This window comes from Oryctolagus cuniculus, chromosome 5 (genome assembly GCF_964237555.1).
Source record: "Oryctolagus cuniculus chromosome 5, mOryCun1.1, whole genome shotgun sequence".
Taxonomy (NCBI): domain Eukaryota; kingdom Metazoa; phylum Chordata; class Mammalia; order Lagomorpha; family Leporidae; genus Oryctolagus; species Oryctolagus cuniculus.
This window is the reverse complement of record NC_091436.1, coordinates 64,641,563-64,663,720: the sequence shown is the minus strand read 5'-3', so window position 1 is coordinate 64,663,720 and position 22,158 is coordinate 64,641,563. Positions and strand designations below refer to the sequence as shown.

The 22,158-nt window shown below is 48.8% G+C and overlaps 1 protein-coding gene across 1 annotated transcript in view; it reads right to left on the bottom strand.

The window, feature by feature from the left end:
- Positions 1 to 2,173: 2,173 nt before the first annotated feature.
- The window catches only part of RTN4IP1 (reticulon 4 interacting protein 1), a 65,768-nt gene continuing 45,783 nt past the window's right edge, over positions 2,174 to 22,158 (bottom strand). The window contains exons 8-9 of the mRNA XM_002714873.5: positions 13,615 to 13,707; positions 2,174 to 2,301 (exon numbers count right to left, since the gene is read on the bottom strand). Of these exons, the coding sequence (XP_002714919.2) occupies positions 2,194 to 2,301; positions 13,615 to 13,707 (201 nt within the window). The 3' untranslated portion in view covers positions 2,174 to 2,193. The remainder of the gene's footprint in view (positions 2,302 to 13,614; positions 13,708 to 22,158) is intronic.

Genomic DNA, 22,158 nt, shown 5'->3' with positions numbered 1-22,158 from the left:
CGTTGATGTCCCTGTCTGCTAAGAGTGATTAGAGCTCCCTCACACGTGGTGCTCAGTGACAACAGCACTACCGCCGTCTTGCACTGCTGCCCAGGGACCGAGCCAGGTTCTGCCAGCCGTCGCTCGCAGACCTTCCAGCCTGGTCTCCTGCCTGCCCAGCCTCGGGGCGGGGAGTTCTGCAGCCCCTGGATGTGCAAGGCTCAAGAGGATGCCCAGAGTCCTCTCCAGACCGTGCCGGAGAGGAGACGCTGCCGCTGCAGAGGTGTGCTGCTCCAGTCTCGGGGCTCGGAGAACCCTGGAATGCACGCAGTCAGCATTTCCAGGATGGAAATCAAGACTTAACTGCTGCCAAGGCACTGGCCTGTACGCTGCTGTTCACACAGTGGGCGTCAGTTTTGTATTCCTCCTCCCTCAGGCCTCGCGTCTTGAACACTGGGGCTCTTGTCGCCTGTTCAAGCGTGTCTCCAGTTCTAAAACGGTGACCCTCGGTGAGCCTCGCAGTAAATCATGGTCCTTAGCGTAGTTTGCCTTCAGGTTCAAAACAACGTGCACACAGCGTCTGACATGTCTGTCTTGCTCTCAGATGGACAGCGCCGACTTTAGACCTTTTGAGTGTCATTAGAACAGGGTGGGTAAGACATTCTACATGAGCCTGTGCGGAATTCATCCCTGGAGTAAACCTGGCTCGCTTGGTGCGATCTGGTGGATGAGGGCTGCTGAAGGGACTCCGATACATCAGAGCAAGCCAGCAGCTAGGACAGGAGCCACGCACAGGGGAGGCGGCGGCGGGCGTGTGGCTGACCGCGCTCCTGCTATCCCAGGCGGTGGACAGAGGGGGAGGGGTCTGGGCTCATTTACCCTCCCTTGACTGACCCCTCGCGACCACCAGGGAACCCTCAGAGGAAGTGAAGTCGAGAGCAGGGGGTTGTAACTGAAAAACGTTAGCTTGTTAAACAAGCCATCTTAGAGAAAAGTCCACCTCAAACAGTGAGTCTCCGAGAGGAATAAGCCAAGTCGAAGGTTTCTCAAAACGGGTCTCCCTCAAAAGCGGACTGCAAGTATCCAAGTGCAATAATGGAGATGAGGGTGACAGGAACGCACGACTTACTGCAGCTGAGTGACGCGGGAGCACACAGCTCGACGCATTCCCGGGCGAGACCCAGCCACAGCAGGCCTTTGAGCTCAGAACATGGTGAGCCTGGGCTCTGCTGGGAGGGGAGTACATCTCACTTGTTGAAAGGCCCTTACGCAAAAGGGAAGGGTTTCTAAAAGTTAGTTCCTGTAGCCTAACTTTCAATACTGAGAGTAAACCGGCACATCACTGGTGAGATCGTTACATAAGACCCTGAGAGGGTCAGAACTGTGTAGGCCGAGATGCCACGTCAGAGTGCGAGAAGCAAAAGGAAACCTTGGCCAGTTAGGAAAAGTGCTCAGTGAGCAGTTCAAGAAGGCACCGGCAGGGCCGGCGCTGTGGCATAGCAGGTAAAGCCGCTGCCTGCAGTGCTGGCATCCCATTTGGGCGCCGCTTCTAGTCCCGGCTCCTCCACTTCCCATCTAGCTCTCTGCTATGGCCTGGGAAAGCAAAAGAAGATGGCCCAAGTCCTTGGGCCCCTGCACCCACGTGGGAGACCTGAAAGAAGCTCCTGGCTCCAGATTGGCCCAGCTCCAGCCTTTGTGGCCATCTGGGGAGTGAACCAGTAGATGGAAGACTTCTCTCTCTGCCCCTGCCTCTCAAGTAAATATTTAAAAAAGAAAAAGGCAGCGGCACTGGCTTAGACAAGCTAAGTACACTAACGTCCATCCATGCACCAGAAGTTTTAGTGTCTGACAAACATTAACATAGGAGAGTACTTCAAAGAAATTCATGGAGAAATGGCATTAAAAGATGAATTCATTTTGGTGCCAAAATGCTTTACATCTATGCATAGCTTTTCCAGAACGCACATCTTCCATGAACTTTTTGTAAGACCCTCCTTCGTGCCTGTGCTACGAGAAGACAAGATGTCTCAGTGAACACAGACACGTCCAGGTGCTGGTATTTTTCCAGCAGTCACTGGCAAATTACTGCTTTAAAAAAATTTTTGTTTATAACCTTATGTCATGGAACTTATAATCTAACCTGGGAGACTGAAAGGGATGGAACCACAGGCGCTCACCAAGAAGAAACCCAACATTCACAACACTGGAGTTTATTTAGACAACATTAATTACGGTCTTTCCTCGTGCGTGTCCTTTCTCCACCTTCAGGAAGGCTTCTGGAACTTTAGAGAAAGGGAAGGTTTGTTCAATAACGGGCCGGATCTGGAAGACACAAGAAGAGGTTGACTGGTGGAGAGGCGCCTGGATCTCCCGGGGCCGCCGCCGCCTAGGTCGTTTCCTCGGTGTGTCCTCCAAGGCCAGTCTCCCAGGCTCCAGCTGGTGTCCCCACGTCACACCCGGCCGTGACGGTCACCTCATCGCACTGCTTCTCTCAGAAGCAGCCCAGCTTCTCCATGGCCCCATCTTTCTTCTACACTCTGCCGTGTGTGTGTGTGTCTGTCCCTCCTACTCAGAACCATGCCACAGCTCCCAAGGCAGGGATGCAGACACCCCCACCCCCACCCCGCCTGCCTGCAGACTCCGCCTGTGCTTTCCCTGACGCCTTTGAGCGTGGGTCGCTGACGCCTCTGCGCGTACAGGTCAGCTGGCCCAGACATCCCTCTCTGCAGCGCGCAGCGCCCAGCGCCCTTCCAGCCCGGGTCCCACCCGACCTCCCCGGTCCCCAGTGTACAGCCTGCGTGCCTTTCACTGAGACACTGCGCTTACTGTAGCCGAGTGTATGTCTCAGCCACCTGGCACACATGGCAAATCCCAAAGGCAGGGCTGAGTTCCTCTTGTCCCCTTCACAGACCATACACAGAAAAAGAACAAAGTGTTTTTAAAAACTGTTAAATGGCACGTCTACCCAACTACAACATAAAATGCCTGTGGTACAGCCCAGCCTCCCTGTGCCCCCACAGCACCCAGTGTGCCAGGCATACAGCAGGAACTTACTGTCGCCTCGGTGAAGGCCAGCATGGTAAAAGGGAAGCAAGGTCGCGTGAGCTCCTGGGCTGCGCTGGAGGCCCTGCCAGCAGCAGCAGCAGGTGCCTTCCCAAACCAGGTCCCTGGTGACGTCCCCTCCTCCCCACGCAAAAACATCCACTCGAACTGTTCCTTTTCAAAACCTCAAGCAAAACCCAGCTGTTGACCTCCGGGTGCCTCCCCCGCCGCAGTGGCAGGGAGCGGCTGTCAGAGGCGCGAGCCGACCCACACGTCTTGCAGCCCTGTCCTTTCCTGAGAGGAAGACGCGGGCCCGGGTCAGCCGATGAAACCCTCGTGCGACTTGCACAGCCCGGTCAGCAGAGGGGCATCGGGGACTCCAAAAGCTCCCTTCCCCCAAGAGCTGCGAATTCTGCATCCACAACAAGCACACCCTAACAGTAACAGCTGGCACCTGCTGCCCTCACTAAGTGCCAAGCAGTGTTCCGAGGGCCCTCTGTATGTTACCCCACTGAATCCTCATAACCCCCGTCTCAGGTAGGAACCACTATTATTCCCATTTTACAGATGAAGAAATGAAGGCACAGGGTTACACAAGTTACCCAGCGTCACACGGCAGGCAATGGCAATGCAGGATTCCATCTCTCGCTGCTGCATGCTGCTCCTCCCACAGCTACCCCAAAGTCTGAGAGGAAAAGTACTGATTGGTCACAGCCTGCAGCTGGGTCCACCTTCCCGTGCCAGCTGAGGCTCGGGTCTCCAGGCCCTGTGTCCAGGCGACCTGGCTGACAGATGTGTGGTTCGTGGGCCAGCACTGCCCCTGTCCTCAGAGGCCATCACTAATGGATGATCCCCAGCAGGACGAGCATGACTTTGGCTCTCGTGCAACACCGCAGCTGCTGTGCGCTGCGCTGAGCCGAGCTGGCTCGGGGCGGGAAACCCCCTCGCCCTCCCCAGGAACAGGATGCAATGCGCTCAAGTTGCTTCCTAAAGCCACCCCAGGAAGCCTTCTGAACCCACTGCTCTCCCTCAAGCCTCTGGGACCTGGAAAAGGAGATCACCAAAGCAGGCCCAGGCCCCGGTTGGGACGGCGCCATCGCAATCTCTGGAGCTGGGGTGGAGACCACGCGTGTTAAGTCAGCATCCTAGGCCGGCGCTGCAGCTCACTAGGCTAATCCTCCACTTGGGGCGCCAGCACACCGGGTTCTAGTCCCGGTCGGGGCGCTGGATTCTGTCCTGGTTGCTCCTCTTCCAGTCCAGCTCTCTGCTGTGGCCAGGGAGGGCAGTGGAGGATGGCCCAAGTGCTTGGGCCCTGCACCCCATGGGAGACCAGGATAAGCACCTGGCTCCTGGCTTTGGATCAGCGCGGTGCGCCAGCCGTAGAAGCCATTTAGGGGGTGAACCAAAGAAGAAAGACCTTTCTCTCTAACTCTACCTGTCCAAAAAAAAAAAAAAAAAAAAAGCATCCTAGGTGACCTGTATGCATAGGGCCATGGGCGTGACGCAGGCTTCTGCCTTCTTCTTAGGGTCCCTAACATGGATCCGCACCTAGCCATCCATTCCACAAAGACGAGGCATCTGCCTTCTGAGCGCCAGGCACTAACACAGGCAGGTCCACACAGGCCGGACTGCAGAGTGCACGGCTCGCTCAGGTCGCTGTGCTCCGTCCGGAGACGCGGAGCCTGAACTGATGACACAGGCGGCCTGTGGCTGCTGCCCGCTTTAATCTGGCTGCTTAGGCCTATTGTGGCAGCTGACCCGAGAGGGCTGACCGCGGCATAATGAGTCATTCGGCAGTTCCCGTAAGTGACAATGAAAAAAGAGGCTTTCAAATTACAGGCGGGCAAATGCCACCGTTGGCTGAATGTGTGACAGCCAATGGAGATTAGCTGGATAATGAGACACTGTCTGAGCACAGCCGCACATCAGACCGAGAGTGTTTGTTTGTTAAGGACACGGGGATCAGAGTTGAAATCCAGAGAGGGGAAAGAAAGGTTACTCTCAGAGAAGTCCCCGCATTTATGTGATGACACTGCTAGAGTCCACCAGGCCCCGGGAGCCCCGTTATAAAGCGGGCGGGCTCAACGCCACTCTGCCTGCCACGCGGACACAGCGCTCACCGCCAACCAGGAGATGCCCACGGCTGCAGCCCTCCCTCAGTCTTGCACACATGGGTGGGCTCTCCTGCCTGCTCCCTTCCCTTCCCTAAACAAAGGCTGTGCCTTAGGGCCGCCGCCTGCAGGGCTGGCATCCCATATGGGCACTGGTTCTAGTCCCGGCTGCTCCTCTTCCGATCCAGCTCTCTGCTGTGGCCTGGGAAAGCAGTAGAAGATGGCCTAAGTGTTTGGGCCCCTGCACCCACATGGGAGACTTGGAAGAAGCTCCTGGCTCCTGACTTCAGATCGGCACATCTCTGGCCGTTGCGGCCAATTGGGGAGTGAACCAGCAGATGGAAGACCTCTCTCTCTTTCTAACTCTCCTTCTCTCTGTGTGTAGATCTGACTTTCAAATAAGTAAGTAAATCTTTAAAAAAAAAAAAAAAAAAAAAAAAAAAGGCTGTGCCACACCAGGCCCCATGACTTGGCGCCTGCTGCCTGACATCCCCGGAGGACACAAGGACAATGGAGACCTTGGCCCCCTCTGGTGCAGCCTAGAAATCGCTGCTTCCCAGCCATGGGCAAGTCTTCCCCCCTCTGCCCCTTGAAGGGAAGGAAGAGGAAGGGGAAACCTGTGGGCACTGCGAAGAGTCCAGGCTTTGCCCTGGTTCTCAGCGGCATGGAAGCGGAGGGTGCTCCTGATCCCCATCTACCCAGCACAATGCCCTAAATAGTGGAGCGAAAGGAATCCACACACCCGAGCGAGCCTGTGTGGACAGAGGAGGACACTGCAGCGCGAGTGGTCGCGGGATGGGTGCAAGGTCAGAGCTGTCAGGAGAAGTGCCAGAACTCGGATCTAGGCCTCCCGACTGCACTACTGTACAGGACCGATGCAGGCTGGGGCGCCTGGGTCTGTTCCGCTGCCCCACCTCGGCCCCTGGGCCTCACCTGCCTGCACGCACAGAAATGCGTGTGAGGAGACTGGCGGATGACAGACACCAAGGAAGACGGAAGGGCTCCTGGGATGAGTGCGAATCCACACACCTGTGGGCGGGCACCAGGACTCTAGCTCCAGCACCACCTCCTGCACGGGTTATGCCCCCGACCTCTGTGCTAGGTTCAAAGATTCCAGGGTCAGGGCAGAGGGGAAGAGGAAGACAGAGGAGAAGCCAACAGAGACCTCCAAGCAGGGAGAGGGGTGAGACGGGAGGGCATGACGGATGGGGGACGCCCCACGGGAGGAAGTTACACCCATTCTGGAATGCATCCAGGACTCGTCCCTGGGTCGCGTCCCTTACAACAGAGGCACGCACTCCTGCAGCCAGAAGGAAGGCGGAGACACTCGGCACGCGTTTCCTCACAGACGTAACTGCAGCAGCATCAGAATAACCAGAAGCCTCAGGGTCTGGGAGCTCTGAGTCTTCTCGTGGCCCTGGGGATTCAAGCCTGGACCATCAAGCTCCTTCTATGCAGCAAAATCTGGCTGCCCTGAGGGACGTCAGGTGTAGAAGGCAATTCACAGCTAAGCTGTCCAAGAGGAGTCTGGGAAGTTGCCTGTCTCGGAACTCATTATGCTGTCCTCCAAAGCTGTGGTGCTCAGTATGGTGGGCTCTAGTCACACGTGGCTATTTCATCAAAAGTGAGCAAATAAACCAGACGAGTCAGTCTCTCACTGCACCAGTCACACTCCACTGCTCAGGGGGCTGGTGGCTGCCACAGTGCCCATGCAGGCAGCACACTTCCATCACCATGGAAGCTTCTAGCAGGCAACACATCTCCCTATACCCTGTGCGGTGAAGAAGTGGGCTAATGGGCCCTCAGCAGATGTTCTGAACTAAATAAGTTATTATAGGCGCTGTTCTGAAATGAGTTAAAGAAAGAAATGGAGAAATCTGCATTTCGTTGCTCACCCAGGAAGCTTGGCTGGTCACTATATGTTTTTATCAGACCTGTCAACATGCCATCAGAGGGCTTCAGTAATTCTGTGAAGAATGTATGTGTGCAGACAGACATACTCAAAAAGACAAAGGAATAAAAAACCTTCTTTCTCAGGGGCAGCAGTATTTCCAGTTCCCTTCGTATCCTTTTGAGATGGCTCGTGCACCACGGTTGGCAGAATAATGACCCTCACACTCACGTGCTAATTCACGTGCTAATTCCCCGAACCTGTGCGTGTGCTCCTGCACAGCAGAGGGACTCTGTACGGGCGATGCAGAGTCTGGAGACGAGGAGGTCACGCTGGCTGACCAAAGGAGCCCAGTGTAATCACAGGTCCTTCGGAGGGGAGATGTGGTGACAGGGCAGAGGTCAGAATGACGCGGGGCCGTGAGCCAAGGGATGCAGGTGGCCTCTGGAAGCCGGTGAAAGCCCAGGAGATGGCTCTCCCCGAGGCCTCTGGGAGGAACGTGGCGCTGCTCATCATTTTAGGCTTCTGCCCTTCGGAACATAAGACACTAAATTTGCGTTGCTTTAAGCTGCCGCGTTTTGTGGTAATTTCCTACATATGTAAGCAGGTATGTGTAAGTATTTTCCCTCAAGACAGTCACCCTTAGCAGCAGCTGACAACGGTCAGGACTCTGCCTCACCAGCCGCCCTGCTCTCAGTCCTGACAACCACGAAGCAACATGAGGATGCACCAAGAACTCCCACTCCACCTGGGTAGCGTCTGCAAGATGACTTAGACAAGCAGAAAATGAGGATGAGGGACCTGCTACTTAACCAGTACTGCTTCTTCTTTTTTTTTTTTTTTATATTTCATTTATTTGAAAGGTAGAGTGACAGGGAGAGGAGGCGACAGAGGAAGAGACCTTCCATCCGCTGGTTCGCTACCCAGATGGCCACAAGGGTAGGGATTGGACCAGGCTGAAGCCAGGAGCTGGGCTGGAAGCAGAGCAGCAGGAACTCAGGCCAGTGCCCTAACGTGGGATGCTAGCACGCAGCGGCAGCTTTGCCTGCTGGGTCCCTACACCTGCCCCTCCTGCTTCATTCTTAAAGGCAGAGCCAAGTGCCCTGGAAGCAACTCTCCTTCAGGGTTCAGAAACCTGGTTCTGCTCACTATTTAATTTCTGAGGGCCTCTGTCTCTTCAAATATGACAATGGCTGGTGGGAGGGTGGGAGTGAGGACAGTAAATAGAGAGGTACTCTTGGGGCCAGTGCTGTGGCATAGTGGGTGAAGCTGCTGCCTACAGTGCCAGCACCCCATATGGGTGCTGGTTTGAGTCCCAGCTGCTCCACTTCCCATCCAGCTCTCTGCTATGGCCTGGGAAAGCAGTAGAAGTGACCCAAGTGCTTGGGCCCCTGCACCTGCGTGGGAGACCCGGAAGAAGCTCCTGGCTATGGATTGGCACAGCTCTGGCCATTGTGGCCAGCTGGGTAGTGAACCAGATGATGGAAGACCATTCATTCTCTCTCTCTTTGCCCCTCTGTAACTTTCAAACAAATAAAAAAATCTTTAAAATAAAAAAAAAGAGAGACATACTCGGCTTTTCTGTTTCTAAACTATGCTAATCAGTGTCACACACTGGGTCTGAATATAGTTTTTTTTTTTTTTTTTTTTTTTTTTTTTTTTTTTTTTACAGGCAGAGTGTATAGTGAGAGAGTCAGAGAGAAAGGTCTTCCTTTTGCCGTTGGTTCACCCTCCAATGGCCGCCGTGGCCGGCACGCTGAGGCCGGCGCACCGCGCTGATCCAATGGCAGGAGCCAGGTGCTTCTCCTGGTCTCCCATGGGGTGCAGGGCCCAAGCACTTGGGCCATCCTCCACTGCACTCCCTGGCCACAACAGAGAGCTGGCCTGGAAGAGGGGCAACCGGGACAGAATCCGGCGCCCCTACCGGGACTTCCTAGGGGCCTCCTGCCTCCTACCTAAGAGCCTGTTAAATAGCATACACATAGGGAATGCTTGTTGTGCTTAGGAAGAAATGCCAATAAACTGTTTATACGCACAAGGCACAATTTCAGTAGCAACCCACTATACGCACAGTATGAATTATATTCTTTTCTGAAAACCAGAACAGTGGATTTCAAAGCAGTGTGTGAGGGCCCAGGGTTCCTAGGCTGCAGTAGCAGCCGCTGGGAGAGAGGGGGCGATGTTCGCAGGGGAGGCCGGGAATTTCCCCATCACTGCTTCACACACACGGCAGCTCCTCCTCTGCCTGTTAGCTCAGGGGATACACAAAAAAGGGCTGCAGACTGGCTGTGGCCCACTCACGGCAGTGTGGCAACCCTTGGCCCAGGATATAATGAAACACGATATACTTCTTAAAAATCAGACTGGAGTTGTGGCCAGCTCGTGGGAATGTGAAATCCTACTGTCTGCAACAGTGACACACGGTGACAGTCAGATGGAAACAACGTCCCAGTCTGGAATGGATCTGCGGACCCCACGTGTGTGCGCAGTTTCAGCTCCTCATCGCTTTTGGGCCTGCTGCTGATGGGCACACTAAGCGTAGGAGACCCTCCTCCTAGAAGTATTCTCGGAGCGCCACACGATGAGACAGCGAGGCAGGGTGGACGTTCACGACGGAAGCCAAGTCTGACACCACTCACAGACTGCGTGCGAGGGCGCATCCTGCCGCTGGGAACTCTGTGGCGTCTCCATTTCACCAGCGCACAGAGGGGTGACAGCGTCCACCAATAACACACACCAATCCAGATGCCATTTTTATCTGGACAGTTTGAGCCATAAGTGACCATGACAGATCTTCACATTCCTAAAAGCAAGTCTCTAATGAAGTAGAAGGCAAGACAGAGAGAGAAGGTGGGCTGCAAGGGAGACAGACCGGCGGCGCTCAACGGAGACAGAGAGAAGGTGGGCCGCAAGGGAGACAGACCGGCGGCGCTTAACGGAGACAGAGAGAAGGTGGGCTGCAGGGGAGACAGACCGGCAGCGCTCAACGGAGACAGAGAGAGAAGGTGGGCCGCAGGGGAGACAGACCGGCAGCGCTCAACGGAGACAGAGAGAAGGTGGGCCGCAAGGGAGACAGACCGGCGGCGCTTAACGGAGACAGAAGGTGGGCCGCAAGGGAGACAGACCGCCGGTGCTCAACAGAGAGAGAGAGAGAAGGTGGGCCGCAGGGGTGACAGACCGGCGGCGCTCAACGGAGACAGAGAGAAGGTGGGCTGCAAGAGAGACAGACTGCCGGCGCTCAACGGGCAAAGCAGATTTTTAAAGCTGGCTGTTTCACTATCTATAAAAACCATCACTGCATGTACCTTTTGAGTCAGCAATTCCAGTTCCATACATGGAAATGCATATACTCACAATTAGGCACTAAAATCGTGAGCTATCGACTGAAGCATTATTTGCAAAAGATTGGAATAAATTATATCTATTCAATGGGATACTAATGCAGCTATTGCAAAAACAAATGAGGCAGCATTTCATAACCTGATATGAAATGAAGCTAAGTGTATGCTATTTTTAAAAGAATCAAGGTGTACAATGGTATAATTCCTTTCAGGAAGGGAGAGAAAAAAATATGGGGATACTTCAAAGAGTTCATTGGAAAATGTAATCAAAGGATAATATTGGTACAAAAAATTTGAAATCCATTCACAGATTTTTTCATAATATGCATTTTCCATGAACTTTTTGAAAACATATATATATATATATATGTGTGTTTTCCTGTTTTGATAGATAGGACATCCCAAGAAACCTAAGAAATATACAACATTGGGTGTATCGGACAAACAGAATTTTAGTGTCACAGGAAATTTTTTTTCTTAAGTCTTTATTTACTTTTTAAAAATTTGAGAGGAAAGAGATAGAATGTATGCACTACTATTCTCTGATTCACTCCTCACGTGCCTGCAACAGCCAGGCCTGGGCCAGGTGAAAACCAGGAGCTAGGAACTCCCCTCTAGGTCTCCCACATGGGTGGCAGGGATCCAACTATTGAGCCTTTACTGCTGTCTTGCAGGGTGTACATTAGCAGGAAGCTGGGACCGGAGCCAAGCCAGGACTCAAACCCAGGCACTCAAGTTGCTTGGTCAAATGCCTGCCTCAAAGGAAGATTTCTTGCAAGAAAACTTTTCCTACTTCTTGGATTTTGAAGCTACTCTCAAAAAACAATTCTCAAACAACAACTCTCAGATACCTGCTAACTAGGTCATTAAACATCGGGGTGAAGCTTGGAAGAATTTAATGCCTCTGTCCAGTTTAATGAATCTCTAATAACCACATAATACATATGTAGATTACTGTGTTTGTCTTTCCAACTTGCCTCTTTAAATAGGCAGCAATTTCTCATGACCACGGAGAAGCAGGGAGAGGACAAGACAGCCCATCTCATGATGGCAGCCGGTGTCCCAAATCCAGCAGCACCGTCCCAGGGCCCTTCCCAACCCCCGCAGCTGGGTGGAGGAGAGGAGGATCACGGGCAACAGGAACACTTCCCCGTCACCCTCCATCACAAACACTGTAAGGATATCCACTTTGTACCAGGCCCTCTTTCAGCCATCCTATGGGTTATCTGCCAATTGAATAGGTAGAGACATACACGAGTCACCTCTCATCCCTGTTGGGTAAACAGCAATTTCCAGGCAGAGAGAGAAGCACAATATTTTGATTACAACAGAGCGCGGCAGGCACGCGGATGGCCTGGAGGCATAAGGACAAGCACGAGCATGCTGTGTACTTCTGAAGGTCAGAGTCCTCTTTAATGACAGGGCTCCACCCCAGCGCAGCACACACTTATCCCATGATAGCTCACTTCCTTCTTCCTACATGTAAAATGAGCCTCCCTGCGGGATGTGGGGGAACCACTCAGAGACACGCAGTCACAGTAACACTACCCAGCTCACACGAGCAAGTCCATGAAAAGGCACACAAACTTGAAACCGGAAGACCTGGGAAACAACAAGCCATCACATAGTTCCTCGGCTGCAACAGATTTTACAATCCTACAAGCACGAAACACAATCAATATTTCGTAAAACCATCCTTTCCAAAATCAACACAAAAAGATGCTGCGGCCAGCAAGGGGCAGGTGCCGGCAGGAGCAAGCCCACCTCAGGGGCAGCCCATATCCATGTCTGAGCGTGGGTCATGTGACAGTAACACTGGCCTGCTCCAACCCCTTCTCCTGCCCACTACAAAATGACAAGGATGAGACAATGTAGGCTAAGTCCCAAGTCAGCCTCAAGTTCTAAGAAAGTAGCTGAAATATCTGTGAGATGAGAATCACTTGTCTATCATCATATGCAATCCTCTAAAATATACAAGGTTTCCATCCTCAAATTCCTTATTGTCTCTCAATAAAATCACAAATATCGGCACCTGAACATGAGCTATCTTCCAGGCTATTTGGTCTGGGAAGTCAACACCACAGAAGAATCCAAGTAAGAAAGTGGGGGCTGTGGGGCCCTTCAGCACCTAGGAGACCCGGAAGCCCTTTAAACCCCACAAAAAGGATGACCAGACTGTCTGCAACAATCCCTTTTTTTCTAATTTTTTAGAGATTTATTTTATTTGAAAGGCAGAGTTACAGAGACAGAGAGAAAGAGAGACACAAAACTCTTCCATCTACTGATTGACTACACCTCCCTAAATGGCCACAATGGCCAGTGCTGGGCCAGGCTGAAGGAGCCTGGAACCCCACCCTGATCTCTCACAAGTGTGGAAGGGGCCCAAGCACTCGGGCCATCTTCCACTGTTTTCCCAGGCCCATTAGCAGGAAGCTGGATCAGAAGTGGAGCAGCCTGGAGTTGAACCGGCAACCATATGGTATGCTGGCATCGCAGGTGGTGTCTTAACCCTCTGCACCACAGCACCAGACTCACACAATCCCCTTTCTACAAGGTCCACTACAGGCCAGACAGATAATACCAATCAGCTGTCTCTATCCAAATCCTCACCAACCCTTAGCCACACCATCAGTCTTTGACCTTCCCAGACATCATTTACTCACCCTTGATGTTATCACGGTAGCATGGGAATTAGGAGATGTCGGGGCCAGATTTCTCACCTAGCCATGTGGCGATTTCAGAGTTCGCAGTGTTTGCTACCCTGACTCATCTGGAAACTTGCTTCATCTCCGAGGAAAGAAGCTCCAGAATCAGCTAATGTAAACTCCCCAGTGTGTTCTCACCTGTGTGTGAGATCACTCTCCCAGTGCCATCTTTTCAGGACCATTACCAAAACATTAGCATCCGAGAGTTGATCCCAGCCCTCCTACCATCTAAACAAGAGTCTCTGAGAAATCATATACCCTCCCTGGGCCTTGCCTCCTCATCTGTAAACCAAGAGGACTCGACCAGACGCAGGGAGATGCTACATCTTCGTCAGATGTAACAGTCTATGTCTGTGATTCCCATGGAACTAGAACCAAAACAATGCACTTAAACTTGGCCACGTGCAAGGCAGCACATGCACTGGCAAAGCCTACCTCTGTAGAGTTTCCTCTGATGAGGCTCAATGGGCATGTCCACAAGAGGTGCTCTAGCAGTAAGCTTTTCAAACAAAAGGTTTCCTACATGGGTTTCCACACGTACATACCTTTCCCGCATCCACCAGTTCCGCAATTTCATCCAGACATGGACCACTGGCCATGAAAAAGGCCCAGCGATAATGCACTCCTTGCCAGAAATGCTAAAAAGGGAAAACAAAACATGTCAAATATAGAAAAGGATACTATCTGACTAAATGCAAAGTTAGGGAAAAGCATTTTCTGGATGATTCAGACGGACAAACTGACTTCCCACTTCCTGTCGACACAGTGCCTCACGGTGGACGCTCCACAAATGTCTAATAAACGTGTGAACAAAGATACATCCGTGCACCTCTGGCTGCTCCTCCAGGTGACTGACCATCAGGTACGCACAGGAAGCTCTCCCAAACAGCTCAGCACCTGGGTTTCTTCCCTGGAAGGACTCAGGCACTAAAACCTCTAGGCTTTCCTACTGACCCTGAAGCCTGGAGGCAACAGAAAAGACATGTTTACCAAATCTGAAAATGTTTAGGGGCATCAAGGCACCAAAATATATCTTTAGGCAAGAAACCCAAATGTGATTTATTTTTTTCCGGCTCTGAAAGAAATAAAGCAGCTTTAAAGCCAAAATAAAGCATAAGGGTCCTTAACCACCATGACTTGGTTTCCCCCACATTTATGGAAATTACCAAGCCATCCAATCTACGATGGGATTAAACCTCTCCCGATAAAGATGAACAAAATCTGACACCTGGAGGGTTTGTGGCCGCTCTACCAAACCTGTCAGTCTTCCTACTGGAGATAAGGTGGGCCATTATGACAAAAGTGGACTCAGGCTTCCCAGGACAGGTCAATGAACTCCCCAACCACTAGATGGGAGTATCAAAGGTAAAACACGGTTAGCCAGTACCCCACTGATGCCCTCCCTGCTGACCCACAACCGCTAGTGAGCTCAGCCTTGTCTTCCAGAGCTCACCCCAGCCTCACAACCTCACCGTTGATATCAGCCATTAGCACAGCCTGCAGCTAGCAAGTACAATGGCACTGCCCACTGCTCTAGCTCAGGCACTTGGGAGTTGCATTATATTGGTCAGGCTATGTCTTTCAGCCCATTTCCTGTGAGTGGTACCACCTCCTAGCTCACAGGGTTGTTGAAAGGTTTAAATGAAAAGTATATAAATGCCTGATTCAAAATAAGTGTTTTGTTCTTACGGTTGGTGCTACAGCATACCAAGTTAGGCTGCTGCCTGTGACATTAGTATCCATGTCACAGTGCTGGTTCCAGTCCCAGCTGCTCTGCTTCTTATCCAGCTTCCTGTTAATGTGCCTGGGAAGGCAGCAGAAAATGACCCAAGTGTTTGGGCCTCTGCCACCCACACAGGAGGCCTGGATAGTGGCACTGGCTCCTGGCTTTGGCCTGGCCCAGGCCTGGCTGTTGTGGCCGTCGGGGAATGAACCAGCAGATGAAAGATTTATCTCTCTAACTCTGATTTTCAAATAAATAAATAAATCTTAAAAAAATTTTTTTAATTAAGTATTTGTCTAGGGCTGAAAGTAAAGCTTACTGAGCTAAGAATAGGACAATAGCAAATCAGGGTTTAAGAATGTAAAAAGAAAGAAAGATCCAAGTTACTATCTCCTGGATGGGACAGTCAAGATAGTGGAATGGGTTGTGTGTGTGTTGTGGGGGAGCTGACTGCTCTAGTCTAGGGGAAGATAGTTAAAAAATAGCAGAGAGGCCGGTGCTGCGGCTCACTAGGCTAACCCTCCACCTGTGGCACTGGCACCCTGGGTTCTAGTCCCGATCGGGGCGCCGGATTCTGTCCCGGTTGCTCCTCTTCCAGGCCAGCTCTCTGCTGTAGCCCAGGAGTGCAGTGAAGGATGGCCCAAGTGCTTGGGCCCTGCACCTGCATGGGAGACCAGGGGAAGCACCTGGCTCTGGGCTTCGGATCAGTGCAGCGTGCCAGCTGTGGCAGCCATTTGGGGGGTGAACCAATGGAAGGAAGACCTTTCTCTCTCTCTCTCTCACTGTCTAACTCTGCCTGTTTAAAAAAAAAAAAAGCGGAGAGACACAGTCTCTGGGAAGAGTTACGGGGAAAAATCCATGAAAATTACAGGGATACCGTGGACCCATGTGGAGGGTGTGGACGCGCACAACTCAGGATCCCAGGAGCCAACAGCATCAGTGCCAGCTTTGGAGGGAGCTGAGACCAGACTGCAGCAGCCCAAGCCACTGGCAATAAAGCTGCAGGAAGAGCCTAGAGGGAGTCTGGCTTGGAGCCCTGTGGCAGATAGTTCACGTTTCTCTCTCCCCTACCACCTGGCATCAGCATTCTGTAATTAGCTGAGAGAGGGCAGGTGCCATTTTGGACATATGCACCAGCTGCACCAGCTTGTGTCTGTGCCCAGCAACCAGCAGAGAGGAGACATTTGAGTCTGGCTAGCTGGGAGCACTGACAGGTGTCTGGGAGCTCCTGATTGTGAGAGCCTTGTATGCCGGGACTGTGAAAACACTGTGGGAGTGTGGGAGGGTACAGGGTGTGGCTAGTACTTTGGGCAGTCACTGTGGGCAGTGCCACCCTGGTGAGGGTCATTGTTGCAGGATCCATGTTCACACTGAGGACTGCAAGGATCCTTTTTGTGCATCCTGTGGCAGCGTAGATAAAAACTGTACCCACTGGGGCTAGTGCCCAGGCATTGGTCTCCTTTGAGGAGAGAAGGTGAGCATGAGAATACACCAAACAGAGCTGAACAAACTTGCCCTCTGATTAAAAAAAAAAAAAAAGATTTACAATGCCCAACTTGGGTGTCACTTAGATACTCCCCTCACCCTGGAGCACTGAACAGAGCTCTCTGCTACAGCCAGTACATGCCTCAGGTTATTCACTCAAAGAGTAAACACTCCACTAAGGCACAGAGGCATAGTCCAGAGAAAAAAGCCATCACAGGGAAAGGAAAAAAAAAAAAAAGCATCACAACAAACGGCCCAATAATAAATGCAGCAATTCAAGAAACAAGAATAAGGAAGATAATATGACACCCCCAAAAGAATACAACACTTCAATACTAGAATGTGAAGATGAAGAGATTGACATAGTGCCAGAAATGGGACTCAAAAAACTGATTGCAAGATTACTTAGAAGTAATCAGAAGGAAATTCATGAATTAAAGAAATCTGTAGATGGCATGAATGAAAATTTTTCCCATGAAATTAAGCTTTTAAAGAGAAATCAAAACAAAATATTGGAAATGAAGAATTCAATTGGCCAGCGCCACGGCTCACTTGGCTAACCCTCCGCCTGCGGCACCGGCACCCCAGGTTCTAGTCCCGGTTGGGGTGCCAGTTCTGTTCCAGTTGCTCCTCTTCCAGTCCAGCTCTCTGCTGTGGCCCGGGAGTGCAGTGGAGGATGGCCCAAGTGCTTGGGTCCTGCACCCGCATGGAAGACCAGGAGGAAGCACCTGGTTCCTGGCTTCAGATTGGAACAGCGTGCCAGCCGTAGCGGCCATTTGGGGGGTGAACCAACGGAAAAAGGAAGACCTTTCTCTCTGTCTCTCTCTAACTCAGCCTGTCAAAAAAAAAAAAAAAAAAAAAAAAGGAATTCAATAGCACAAATAAAAAATGTGGTGGAAAGCTTTAATAACAAACTCAGTGAGGCAGAAGAAAGAACATCCAAGTTAGAAGGCAAATGGTTGGAAATTTTACAGTCAGATCCCCCCAAGAAAGAAAGAAAGAAAGAGAGAGAGAGAGAGAGAGAGAGAGAGAAGAAGAAGAGGAGGGGAGGGGAGGGAGAGGAGGGGAGAGGGGGAGGGGAGGGGGGAGGGGAGGGAGGGAGGGAGGAATAAAGAGATAAGAAAACTAAAAAACAGCATCAGATATTTATGGGATGCTATCAAATGACCCAACATATGAGTCTTAGGAGTTCCTGAAGGTGTGGAAAGAAAGAATTAGAAGCCTCTTTAGTGAAATAATTACAGAAAACTTCCCTAATTTGGAAAAAGAAATGTTCAAGTATAGGAAGCACATACAACTCCTAATAGACATGACCAGAAAAGATCTTCACCATGACACACTGTAGACAAATTCTCCACAGTAAAACATGAAGAAAAGATTCTAAAATGTGTATGAGAGAAACACCAAATTACTTTCAGAGGTTTCCAATTAGATTCACAGCTGACTTCTCATCAGAAGCTCTATAGGCTAGGAAAGAACAGTGAGATATATTCTAAGTCTTAGGAGAAAAAAACTGTCAACCCAGAATACTGTACTCTGCAAAGCTCTAAAATGTGTATGAGAGAAACACCAAATTACTTTCAGAGGTTTCCAATTAGATTCACAGCTGACTTCTCATCAGAAGCCCTATAGGCTAGGAGAGAACAGTGAGATATATTCTAAGTCTTATTGAAAAAAAACTGTCAACCCAGAATATTGTACTCTGCAAAGCTCTCATTTATGAAGGTGAAATAAATACCTTCCATAACAAACAGAAATTGAAAGACTTTGTCACCACTCATCCAGCCTTAGAAAAAATACTCAAGGATGTGCTACACACGAAAGCACAGAAACATGCTCATCACTATGAAAGAAGGTGAAGGCAGAACATATCCCAGTAAAAGTACAAAGGAAATCCAAAGTAAACATTAGGAATATGTATGGAAAAATGGCAGGGCCAAGTCATTACTTATCAACAGTCACCTTGAATGTAAATGGCCTCAACTCCCCAGTTAAAAGATACAGACTGGCTGAATGGATTGAAAAACAAAACCCATCTATTTTCTGCCTACAAGAAACACAACTCACCAATAAAGATGCATGCTGACTGAAAGCGAAAGGATAGAAAAAGATAATCCATGTTAACAAAAACCAAAAAAGAGCTGGTGTAGCCATATTAATATCAGACAAGATAAACTTTAATACAAAAACTGTTAAAAGAGACAAAGAAGGGCACTATGTAATGATTAAGGGATCAATTCAACAGGAAGATGTAACTATTATAAACATATATGCACCTAATTGCAGGGCACTGAGCTATTTAAAAGAAATGTTAATGGATCTAAAGAGAGATATAGACTCAAATACAATAGTAATGGGGGACTTTAATACTCCACTTTCAGCAACAGACAGATCAACAAGACAATAAGCAAGAAAACAAAATTAATCAACACTATAGATCAAACAGACCTAGAAGATACCTACAGAACTTTTCATCCTACAGATGCAGAATACACATTCTTCTCAGCAGTGCATGGAACTTTCTCTAAGATAGACCACATGGCTAGGCCATAAAGCAAGTCTCAGCAAATTAAAAAATCAAAATCATACCAGGCAACTCTCTGACCACAATGGAACTAAGCTAGAAATCAACAAATCAGAAATCACTAAAACATATGTAAACACATGTAGACTGAACAACATGTTCCTGAATGAACAGTGGGTCACTGAAGAAATCAAAAGAGAAATCAAAACATTTCTGGAAATGAATGAAGATGATAATATAACAGCAAAAGTAGTGTGAAGAGGAATGCTTACAGCAATCTGGGCTTACATCAAGATATTGGAAAAGCATCAAATAAATGAGGTATCAATATATCTCAAGGACTTAGAAAAACAACAGCAACCCAAACCCAAAAATAGTAACAGAAAAGAAAAAATCAGAGAATAAACCAACTTGAAACAAAAAAAATACAGAAGATCAGTGAAACGAAAAGCTGTTTTTTTGAAAAAATAAAATTGACACAACATTGGCCCAACTAACCAAAAAAAGGAAAAAGACCCAAATCAATAACATTAGAGATGAAAAAGGAAATGTAACAACAGACACCACAGAAATAAAAAGAATTATCAGAAATTACTACAAAGAGCTGTATGCCAACAAATTGGGAAACCTGGAAAAAATGAACAGATTCCTGGACAGATACAACCTACCTAAATTGAGCTACAAAGACAAGAAAACCTAAGCAGACCAATAATCAAGATGGAAATTGAATCAGTAATAAAGATCCTCTCAGCAAAGAAAAGCCCAGGACCAGATGGCTTCACTGCTGAATTCTACCAGACATTTAATGAAGAACTAACTCTGATTCTTCTCAAGCTATTCAAAACAACTGAAAGGGAGGGAATCTTCCCAAACTCCTGCTATGAAGCCAGCATCAACTTAATTCCTAAGCCTGGAAAAGATATAGCAGAGAAAGAGAACTATAGACCAGTTTCCCTGATGAACATGGACATGAAAATCCTCAACAAAATACTAGCCAGTTGAACGCAACAACAGGTCAGAAAGATCATTCACCCAGACCAAGTTTGGATTTATTCCTGGTATGCCAGGATGGTTCAACATTCACAAATCAATCAATGTGATACATCACATTAACACATTGAAGAACAAAAACCATATCATTATCTCACTGGATGTAGAGGAGGCATTTGATAAAATATTATACCCTTTCATGATGAAAACTGTAAGCAAATTGGGTATGGAAGGAACAGTCCTCAACACAATCAAGGCAATTTATGGAAAATCCACGGCCAGCATCCTATCGAATGGGGAAAAGTTGGAAGCATTCCCACTGAGATCTGGAACCAGACAAGGATGTCCATTCTCATCATTGCTCTTCAACACAGTCCTGGAAGTCTTAGCCAAAGCCATTAGTCAAGAAAAGAAATCAAAGGGATACAAATTGGGAAAGAGGAAGTCAAACTATCCCTATTTGCAGATGACATGATTCTATATAGAGGGGATCCAAAAACCTCCACCAAGAGACTATTTGAGCGAAAAGAAGAGTTTGGAAAAGTTGCAGGATATAAAATCAACACACAAAAGTCAATAGCCTTTGTATACACAGAGAATGCCATGGCTGAGAAAGAACTTCTAAGATCAATCCCATTTACAATAGCTACCAAAAAAATCAAATACCTTGGAATAAATTTAATAAGAAGGTGAAAGATCTCTATAATGAGAATTACAAAATATTAAAGAAAGATTAGAAGACACCAAAAAATAGAAAAATCTTCCATGCTCATGGATTGCAAGAATCAATATCATCAAAATGTCCATACTAGCAAAAGCAATTTACAGATTCAATGCAATACCAATCAAAATATCAAGGACATTCTTCTCCTATACAGAAAAAATGATTCTGAAATTCATATGGAAACACAGGAGACCCCAAATAGTTAAAGCAATCTTACACAACAAAAACAAAGCCAGAGGCATCACAATACCAGATGTCAAGACATACCACAGGACAGTTAGAATCAAAACAGCCTGGTACTGGTACAAAAACAGATGGACGGACCAATGGAACAGAATAGAAATGGCAAAAATCAACCCACATATCTACAACCAACTTATCTTTGACAAAGGAGATAAAAATCAATCCCTGGCACAAGGACAGTCTCTTCAACAAGTGGTGCTCGGAAAACTGGATCTTTACATGCAAAAGTATGAAGCAAGACCTCTACCTTACACATTACACAAAAATCCACTCAAAATAGATTAAAGACCTAAATCTACAACCTGATACCATCAGATTATTAGAACGCGCTGGGGAAGACTGTGAGACAATGGCATAGGCAAAGAGTTCTTTGAAAAGATCCAGAGGCACAGGCAATCAAAGCCAAAAATGACAAATGGGACTACATCAAACTGAGAAGTTTCTGTACTACAAAAGAAAACACCCAGCAAAGTGAAGAGGCAACCAACAAATGAGAAAAAATATTTGCAAACTATACAACTGAGAAAGGATTGATTTCCACAATCTATAAAGAGCTCAAGAAACTTAACAACAAAACAAACAACCAAGTTAAGAAATGGGCAAGGGGCTGGTGCTGTGGCATAATGGGTGAAGCTGCTGCCTACAGTGCTGGCATTCCAAATGAGCACCAGGTTAGAGGCCCAGCTGCTCCTCTTCCGATCCAGCTCTCTGCTGTGACCTGGGAAAGTAGTAGAAGATGGCCTAAGTTCTTGGGCCCCTGCACCCATGTGGGAGACTAGGATGAAGCTCTTGGCCTTGGCTTCAGATTGGCTGAGCTCCAACTATTTGGGGAGTATACCAGCAGATGGAAGACTTCTTTCTCTCTGCTGCTGCTGCCTCTCTGTAGCTCTGCAGAAGGAAGAAAGGAAGGAAAGAAGGAAGGTGGGGGAGGGAGGGAGGGAGGGAGGCAGCAAAGGACTTAAACACACATTTTTCATAAGAGGAAACCCAAATGGCCAACAGACACATAAAAAAATGCTCAGGATCAGTAGCCATCAGGGAAATGCAAACAAAAACCACAATGAGGTCTCACCTCACCACCATTAGAATGGTTTTCATACAGAAATCAACAAACAACAAATGCTGGCAAGGATGTGGGGGCAAAGGTACCCTAAGCCATTGCTGGTGGGAATGTAAACTGGTACAGCCACTGTGGAAGACAGTATGGAAATACCTCAGAAGTCTGAATACAGGCCTACAATATGACCCAGCCATTCCACTCCAGGGAATTTACCCACAGGAAATGAAATCAGCTAATGAAAGAGTTATCTGTACCCCCATGTTTATCGTAGCTCAATTCATAATAGCCAAGATATGGAATCAACCCAAATGCCCACCAACTGAAGATTGGATAAAGAAAT